Source organism: Gouania willdenowi, chromosome 15, assembly GCF_900634775.1.
Source record: "Gouania willdenowi chromosome 15, fGouWil2.1, whole genome shotgun sequence".
Lineage (NCBI taxonomy): Eukaryota > Metazoa > Chordata > Actinopteri > Blenniiformes > Gobiesocidae > Gouania > Gouania willdenowi.
In genome coordinates this window covers 3,919,222-3,929,411 of record NC_041058.1, presented here as the reverse complement: position 1 = coordinate 3,929,411, position 10,190 = coordinate 3,919,222, and the positions used below count along the sequence as shown (strand labels likewise).

Genomic DNA, 10,190 nt, shown 5'->3' with positions numbered 1-10,190 from the left:
TTTACTGTCCCGTCACCATGGGGGCTCAGACACGCAAAATTAAATAAATAGATGTTCTTTTATTTTGAAGGGAATCCTTAAACAACGGCCAGTGCCTGTTGAAGTGCATGAGCTACAGAAGCCCATTTCCACCAGTAAAAAAACTAACTCGGAAAAGTAAAATAGTAATAATAATAATAAATTATTAAGTTATAATTATGAGACAGTATCTGATAATTGACTTGCTATCTCAAAAGTGAAATAGGAAAATTAAAACTACTAATAATACTATATTCTTAAGTCATAATGTCATAATTATGATATACTGTCTCATGGTTGTGAGATGATGTCTGATAATTATGACTTACTGTCTCATAATATTTAATATTTGATAATTATGACTTACTATCTCAAAAGTAAAATTGGAAAAGTAATATAGTAATAATACAAATATTACATTCTGAAGTCAGAATTATGAGATAGTATCTAATAATTGTGAGATAGTGTCTGATAAATATGACTTACTATCCCTTACTATCTTACAAGTATCTACAGTAAGTCATAATTATGACATACTATCTTCAGAGTGGACACAGACAGTGTCTCATAATTATGACTTAAGAATGTATGATTATTATTATTACTATTTTACTTTTCCTTGTTCATTTGTTACTGGCGGAAATGGGCTTCTGTAGCTCATTCACTTCAGATAGTATCTCATAATTATGAATTAGTATCTAGTTATTATGATGTAGTATCTCATAATTATCACTTACTATCTGTATCTGAAGATTATAAGTCATAATTATGACTTGCTGGAGATACTATCTCATAATATTAAGTAATAGTTATGAGATTCTATCTCGTAATTATTACTTACTATCTTCAGATACAGATAGTATCTCATAATTATAACTTACTATTTCATAATTATGAATTAGTATCACATTGTTACGAGATGATATTGTAAAATGTTTTGAATATAACAAACTGAGAAAAGGAAGCAAAAACAAACAGATATGAAAATAAAAAGAGGGACACTAGTGAGAGGGTTTAGGCCTCATTCATCAATAAATCTAAGATAATTCGCTTGGAAAAAAAACATGTAAAGGGTTTAAATTGCCACTCGAAGTTTGTTTTGATTTTACACACTGTCATTGGAATATTTCGCGCATTGCATTGTGGGATGTGGAGTCCCTGCAGAGATGGATGCTTAGAAGTGTTTTTACTTAAGTAAGAATGAAGTAACATCTACATTTACATGACATATATAGATATATCTGTGCTGATATGAGTCAGTCTCATGCTCCTCATCACTGCTGGCTTTGGCTCCCTCTAGCATCTCCTATTTGCAATAATCATCTTTATTCCAGCAAAGATCATCCCACTATTTACTACCTTAGAAAAAAAGGCTCAATGTAGTTTTGGAGACCTGTACATGGATGGTGTGTTTGCAAGTTTTATTCATTTAAAGGTGCAGTCCGCAACTCTCAGATCCCTCTCTCCCCTGGCCAGCACCCCCCAGCACCCCCCAGCGTGCCCACCCCCCACCTCGGCGCGGCAGGCCACCCCAGACCCACACGGCGCGAGGCGCGCCCCCAAGGCAACCAGGAGACGAGACAAGCACCAAGCCCCACCCGTTGGGAAGGGGCCCCCCCACGCCCCACCAGGCCGGCACCGCCCGGAGAGACCCTGCAAAGAGAGCCCCCAGCAAAAATAAATGACAGCACGTCTGTTGTTTGTGTTGGAAACACAGAGAAAATGACAACTTAGTGAGGAGCATCCACAAAGTCAATCCTTCCTTTTGTTCCATTCACTGTGAAAAGTATTAAACATGTTCTGACCTTACCTTAGCTGAAGGTCTGGTAACTCAGGTGTTGGTCTCCATCTTTTATAAGCTGTTGTTTTTCCTCAAAACAAAGTTTCTCTATCATCTATCCCTCTGCCTTACAGCGAAGCGAAAAAAAAAAAAAGACTGTGCAGCTGTTCCAGGAAACAGCGCTGTTTAGTAATTTGGGCTATGAAACGCACAAAATGCAGACACTTTCAAACTTATAGGTACTGTAGGCTATTGGAAATGGAAAAATAAATAATTTATAATTAAAAAAATATATATATATATAATTAAATAATCAAAATATCAATTCACCCTTGGGTAGGCACTGCCTACCTTGCCTACCCTGATGGCACGTCACTGCAAATCTCTATATATAGCTTGAATCTCGATATATTGTTCACTCCTAGTATGTGTGCATATGACTGGGTGTATACACGAGCAAAAAAAAAAAAAAAAAGAAATTTTTTTTTGATTTGGATTCAGCTGATTTATTGCTTGATCAAATTTTTAGTAATTGCTTGTGTTGTACGTTGCTTTGGACAAAAATGTAAAGAGTACTGATATATCATATTCAAGTTTAAGTACTATTAATTGATTGAAATTGTACTCAAGTATAAGTACAAGTAGGGCTGGGCGATATATCGAATATACTCGATATATCGCAGCTTGTAGTCTGTGCGGTGTTGAAAATGACCATACCGTTAAACTCGCGGACTTTTTTTTTTTTTTTTTTTTTAATTATTTTTTTTTCTTCTCTTGTCCTGTCCAGCATCGAAGATTACTTAGGTTATGAAGTTAAGCTTATTTTATTTTTTTATGCTTGTTTGTAGATTAACTTTTACATACTCGCGGACATAACTCTTCTCACACCCTTTCTCTCTCACAGAGAGACAAAACAAACGCACCTAGTTACCACAAACGTCAGTCTGTCGCGCATGCAACGTCATAACGTCTTCGCCCAGCAGAAAGGTAGCAGCAGCAGGTGCTAACGGTTACAATGGAGGAGGACGAATTAATGGAAAAAAAAAACAGCACAGGATCCATCGTCTGGCGGTGGTTTGGTTTCAAGAAGGAAGATGTTGAACAAACAACGGTGATATGCAAAATCTGTCGCAAAAGCGTCTCTTCAAAATGTAGCAGTACATCAAATTTATATCACCATTTAAGAAACCACCCGCTAGAGAATGAAGAGTGCTTGAAACTCCGCACGACAACATCTCAGAGCGGTGCAATATCAAAGAAAATTCCGAAGCAACCAGCACTCACGCAACTGAGTCTGGCCTCCTCTATTTCCAGGTCAACACCGTACGACAAAAACAGTCAAAAACAGAAGGAGATAACGTGCGCAGTAACCCACCACATCGCCAAAGACATGGTCCCGGTTAATGTGGTGGAGAAGCCCGGGTTCAGAAAGCTCATCAACACGCTTGACCCAAGATATAATCTGCCGGGTCGCAAATATTTTGCAGAGAAAGCGCTGCCTGAGTTGTACATTAAAGTGAGGGAAGAGCTGGCCAGTCAGCTTGTAAATGTGACCCACTTCTCAACAACTGCCGACATATGGAGCAGCCGAACATGTGAGCCATACCTCAGTTTGACGGTCCACTATATAGACAATTGGGAGTTGAAAAGCAAGTGCCTTCAGACGAGTTTTCTTCCTGAGGATCACACTGGCGGGATCATCGCACAAGGCCTGCAAGATCCTCTCATGTCATGGAACTTAAATGAAGTTCGTCAGGTGTGCATCACCACTGATAACGGCGCTAACATCGTCAAAGCTGTGAGCCTGAACCACTGGACACGTCTACAGTGTTTTGGCCATCGCCTGCATCTTGCAATTGGTGAGTGTTTACCACTGTGATAAAATATGAATTATCTTTATTAATATATGAGCAATGTTATAATAGCCTACTGCATGATCACAACACAGAACTTAATAATCTTATATCTATGCAATTAATGTGCGAGAGAGCATGCGCAGCACCAACTGAATGAAATTGAAGAGTACGTACAGCAATATGCAAAAAAAGACGCAAGATTCGTGAACTGCTGCGACCACATTTGGACAGACATAAACCATCCCCTCCTGATGGATATAATTTACTTTGTACATATTGAACAATTTAATATTATTATTTCATATTCCTGTATTTTATGTTAAGACATTTATCTGTGCTTCTTGTTGATGTCACGCTTTGGCAATGTTAACATATGTTTCCCATGCCAATAAAGCTGTATTGAATTAGAGAGAGAGAGAGAGAGAGAGAGAGAGAGAGAGAGAGAGAGAGAGAGAGAGAGAGAGAGAGAGAGAGAGAGAAATATTTTTTTTAAAAAGTGCATACTATACTAGCTTAGGCACCTTAGAGTTTTTATAGTCTTACATGTTCTTTCTTTTTCTGCATTAGTGTGTCAGTAGACTGCTCTTTATTGTGCATTTTTAAATATTTTGAAACTTATTTTTTGATAGCATCTTCACTTTTACACAGTACTATATGAATAAATAATTACCAAGAATTAGTTTGGTGTTAGGCTGAGTGGATTTCTTCACAATTACTATACCCTTTTAAATTATTATAACATTTTAAATGTTTGTTTTAATTCTCAGAGAGAAGCATGAAGGACCCCCGTATTGACCGTGCTGTTGCTGTGTGCAAGAAGGTAGTGAGCAGCTTCTCTTTCAGTTGGAAGAGGAGGAGAGACCTGGCCAGTTCTCCACATATGTAATCAACAATTATTAAAAATATGTTTCAGATCCAGCTTTCCTTTTTTTTTTTTTTTTTTTTTTTTTTTTTTTCTCTTGTCTGCACATTCTGTCGAAGGTTAACACTACAAGAAGTGCAATCTTTTAACAGCAATGCATATTTTGTTATTGCAATTAAATAAATTTATTTATTTCATTGCATAATTGTGACCATCACCAGCCCTCCCTAGGGAAGGGTAAGAAATACTTTATTAAAGGGAGGATGTAAAAAAAGAGAGGGCAGTGTTACACCAAGGTGAGGGGTTGGAGAGGGGTGGGGAAGTTAACAGGGAAGAGGAATACAAGATAGGAAATGGAATGGGTGGGGAGTAGTCGATAGATTTCAAGTGATGCGATGTGAAATTGTGGTTGTGTATATTGTGCTTATTGTTGAGTTATCAAGCCAGTTTGGTGACCAGTGTGCGGCTTAGGAATAATGGTGGTGGCTGTGAGCAGAGGAAGAAGTGAGTGGAAATTCCATAGAACAGGTATTTGGGAACAACGTGTCTGTGGTTGAGCCCAGTATGAGTGTTATCCCACAGCCCAAGGCCAGTGCATCCATGACAAATGTATTTCCAAGAACCGCCACTGCAAAACCCACGAGCCGCCCCCGGGCCCCGGAAGCAGCCAGGCCAGCAGCAAGAGCGGGAGACCCGGGGGCCCCCGGCGACCACCACACGGCCAAGCAGCCCCCCGAACGCCCCCAAGATCCCAAACCGAGAGGCAACCATCGCCCCCCCCATACACAACCGAGAAAGCCCCAAGGAGCCAAGGACCCAGCGCACCACGCCACCAATCCAACCCCCAACCCCCAGACCCCCCACCCCATCCCCCCCCACCCCCCCCACACCCCCGCGCCCAACCCCCCGAGGGGAGGGCCCAGAGAGCTCCCCGCCCGAGACCCCAGCGGAGGAGCCAAAGCCCACGCCCAGCAGACGACCAGAGCCACGCCGAACGGGCAGCCGGCGGGCACCCGCCGCCGGGCCCAGAGCCAGCAGGGACCCGACCCCAGGCCAGAGGGACCCGGAATGAACGCAGCACCAGGAGCAGCCCGCCCAGGGAGGACGACCACACCCCAAGCCGCATAAGGCACCAGGGGGCCGCCGGGAGTCTCCCCGTCGGCCCCCAGGCACCCCAACCTAGCCCCCCATGGCGCCCCAAATCACCTATTGTTGATGTCGCCCGCGCCACGGGCTTTAGTTTTTTTATTTATTTATTTATTTTTTTAGTGTATTTCACAGCTGATTTAGGACTCGTTAGCATAAGAGATGCTAACAGAAAGCTAACTGAATGTTAAAATGTATCATTTATTTCAGGCTCAGAAATTGTGATTAATTGTCATTGAACTTTAGTAAGTGAGAACATAACTGAAATTGACTTTATGAGGATAAAAAAAATAAATAATAGTAATTTAATAATTATCGGGAAAAAAACTGCTGGTCACTGTAGTCGTAATTGAACATGAGTAATTGTAACAGAAAAATGTAATTGACCCCAACCCTGGTTTAAATCCCACTGAGTACCTACCTGGAACATAAAAGTACTCCATCACTTCATATATCTATATTTATTCATTAAATTGTTGAAAACCTTACATATTTGGGGGCTAACCTGTCATGAGGCAAAATGTGTTCTTTACAATTAAAAACAGAGAAATCCTGCCATTACAAATGCATCAAAGCTTTAAATGCATATATAAATTGCAATGTCTCATTCTAAATAAACAGCTATTTTAATTTATTGATGATATAGTTTGTTTAACTTTATGAAGTAAAAAGAATTGTTGAGATTAACATATTTTAGTAAGTGTGAATACAAAGTAAAATAACCCTAATAAAAAGAAACATCCTGGTTTGCTTCTGTTCCTGTTGTGGGTGTGTTGCTTTACATATATCGCATACAGATTATATGAGCAAAATATTTATTAGGGACACATTTGGGGAAAAAATACATCTGGGCTCGATACTTTTTTAAAATATTATTTTTTGGAAAAAAAAAAAATTACCCACGGAAATATCAAGTGTGTATTGCTTAATAAAGCAGAAAAATCCAAGCTTTCTAGTTTCACTATTTTTATTCAATTTTTTTTTTTTTTTTCGAATCTCTTTTTAAAACACATTTTTGACACTCAATTAACAGTTTTCCCACATTTGGTATAGTAATTATGTGCATAAAAAAAAAAACATGATCAGAACCAATACAAATAAAATAAATTAGAATGTACGCACATATATTTTATAGATATAGACACACACATACACATAAATATACATATACAATATAAATAAAATACACAAAATAAATGTAAGCACACAGCATACTGATATTTAAAATAAAAATAAATAAACGTTAAAATTATATAATGAAAAAACTAAATAATTATAAATAAATAAAATAAAAGACAACATTTTGATGTCAATTTTTAAAAAGGCAATGACGGACATTAGGTATTACAACAGGAACCATTGAGTTGTACCTCAGTGTGACCAACTTTCATGTTGTCCAAGAAAGTGGAAAAACTTTCATCATTTAACCCCATGTTAAACAAAAATGAGGAAGAATCCAGCCCTGCTGCTACGCTGCTCATACAGCACAGCTAACATGGAACATTAAAGGAGCTACTGCAACCTTTAAATTCTATGATTCTCAACATCCCAAATGAAAATGTTGCCCATATATTGCATTTATATTCATTTAAAATGCATGGGACTATTAGTTTTCATTTACTAAAAAACAAACAAAATGACTTGTTTTTTGGAAGTCGACAAGAATGCTGTCGACTTAAAGGTGCCGTCTGATTGGTTCTTTCTGTTTTGGACCGAATGACAGGGATTGGTCAGAGTTTTGCCAGGATTCCAGCTGCTAAAGAGATCTGAATATTCCCTCCTATCTCCTTTCCTATCCACTTTTCCTTAACCCCCGGAAGTGTTGAAGTGGCGACCGTGATAAGGAGTGTTCCAATTCTCTAATTCTCAGTATGAGCTTATCCCACAGCCCAAGGCATGCTAGTGCATCCATGATCAATGTGAATGTCAGAACCACTTCTACGAACCCAGGCTCTGCCCTGGACTCAAAGGTGCAGCCAGGCCAGCAGCAACAACGGGAGTCAAGGAGCCCCAGGCCACCCTCTCTGCCCGGCGCCACCACTAGAGGGAGACACATTGATGGCACACACCAGCCCCGGCACAGACGCCAGCATCTCCCCATCGCGCCCACACATAGCGGAGAAAGGAGAGACACGGCCCGCAGAGACCCCGCGAAGCAAGCACCCAGCACCCCCCCCCCCAACCAACGTCCCCCAAAGGCCCACTGCCCCGCCATGCACAAAATAATACGACTTTAATCTTGTAGTGGCCGATTTTTATTTTTTTTTGTAAAAAGGCTGTAATTATTTTTCATGAAATTATTTAATTGAATTCATCTTTTTCAGAGGCTGAAACGTATTTAAAGGACATTTATGAATAGGTTTAAGAATCTCCGTCTTGGAATCTGTAATGGTATGTGTAGAACGTGATGTCATTGTTTTTTGAAGAACATCAGTCGAACAGCGATGACATCAGCAGCAAAAGTGACTTTGGTCTGTGCCCAGAGACAAGCATAGATTCGTCTGGTCACTAACTGAGGAACATAAAGTCTAAGATGTCTGACATGGAGAATGAAAACAATGCTGTTAATCAGTCTGTCATTACGGGGACTGACATCGAGCATTTTGGGAATGAAAAGCTTCGTGATTTGCTCCAAAGCAGCGAAGCAAGACACAAAGAAAAGGATGCTGAAATTGAAAAAATGAAAGCTCAACTGGCGTTCTATAAAGAGAAAGTCCAAGTATTTGTGGATGATTTGCTGACCTTGTCCAAGATGAATCGGAATCACTGCGACGAAGCCAACATGAAAATTCAAACGCTCACAGAGGAAAAGCACAAATTTATGAAGTTAAACCAAGTTCATCAGAGAGAAATGGAATGGGAGAAAGACCAGTTATTCTCCACAAAAACAGAGCTGGAGAAAATGGAATTAGAACAAAAAACTTTGCAGAAACACTGTCAAAGTCAAAATGACCAAATTACGGATTACAAGGAGCAGAATCACAACCTGAGAAAGCAAAACAACAGTTTACAGAAAGACATAAAAAGACTCTGTGAGATTGAAGAAATGTTCCAGAATACACAAACGGAAAAAGCAATATTAAAATTGAAAATTGATGATGTTCAAAGGCAGGTGGTGAATCAAAATGACAAAATTACGGATTACAAGGAGCAGAATCACAACCTGAGAAAGCAAAACAACAGTTTACAGAAAGACATAAAAAGACTCTGTGAGATTGAAGAAATGTTCCAGAATACACAAACGGAAAAAGCAATATTAAAATTGAAAATTGATGATGTTCAAAGGCAGGTGGTGAATCAAAATGACAAAATTACGGATTACAAGGAGCAGAATCACAACCTGAGAAAGCAAAACAACAGTTTACAGAAAGACATAAAAAGACTCTGTGAGATTGAAGAAATGTTCCAGAATACACAAACGGAAAAAGCAATATTAAAATTGGAAAATGATAAGGTTAGTATTAAGGTGAAATATTTATGTGTCAATCTTGATATGACTGAACAAGAAAACAACGACCTGAAAAGAAAACTCACTGAAGCTATACATATAAATTTGATCTTAAAAAACACAATTACCAAAATGAAACACGAGAATGACAAGTTGAAGAAAAATGTTGTAAAATGCAGCGAAAAACCGGTGTCTGTCACCACTTCGTTAACAGAAGCGCATGTAGTGAATCCACGCCCATAGCATCCTCTGAAGATTCTGATTCCAAAAGTTCAAAACAAGAGAATCACAAGACGTCAAAATTCAAGAAGATGAAAAACAGCAGCCCCACCCACCTGCCAGCCCGCAGATAGCAGGACAGACCTACCAAGCGGCCGATACCGACCTCAACCACCAGAACAGCTAGAGCCGCCCCCCAGCAAAGAGCACCATCCCGGAGTGCCAAGCAACCCCGCCCCAACCCCGGCGCAGAGGCCAGCACCCCCCAGCGCGCCCACCCCCCACCTCGGCGCGGCAGGCCATCCCAGACCCACACGCCGTGAGGCGCGCCCCCAAGGCAACTAGGAGACGAGACAAGCACCAAGCCCCACCCGTAGGGAAGGGGCCCCCCCACGCCCCACCAGGCCGGCACCGCCCGGAGAGACCCTGCAAAGAGAGCCCCCAGCAAAAATAAATGACAGCACGTCTGTTGTTTGTGTTGGAAACACAGAGAAAATGACAACTTAGTGAGGAGCATCCACAAAGTCAATCCTTCCTTTTGTTCCATTCACTGTGAAAAGTATTAAACATGCTCTGACCTTACCTTAGCTGAAGGTCTGGTAACTCAGGTGTTGGTCTCCATCTTTTATAAGCTGTTGTTTTTCCTCAAAACAAAGTTTCTCTATCATCTATCCCTCTGCCTTACAGCGAAACGAAAAAAAAAAAAAGACTGTGCAGCTGTTCCAGGAAACAGCGCTGTTTAGTAATTTGGGCTATGAAACGCACAAAATGCAGACACTTTCAAACTTATAGGTACTGTAGGCTATTGGAAATGGAAAAATAAATAATTTATAATTAAAAAAATATATATATATATAATTA

General features: G+C 40.1%; 1 protein-coding gene across 1 annotated transcript; it reads left to right on the top strand.

The window, feature by feature from the left end:
• The first annotated feature begins 8,118 nt into the window (after positions 1–8,118).
• LOC114477189 (calcium-binding and coiled-coil domain-containing protein 2-like) lies at positions 8,119–9,766 on the top strand. The gene is made up of 2 exons (XM_028469359.1): positions 8,119–8,618; positions 8,796–9,766. The coding sequence occupies exons 1-2, from the start codon at positions 8,196–8,198 to the stop codon at positions 9,351–9,353; spliced, it is 981 nt and encodes a 326-aa protein (XP_028325160.1). The 5' UTR covers positions 8,119–8,195; the 3' UTR covers positions 9,354–9,766.
• Positions 9,767–10,190: the final 424 nt, after the last annotated feature.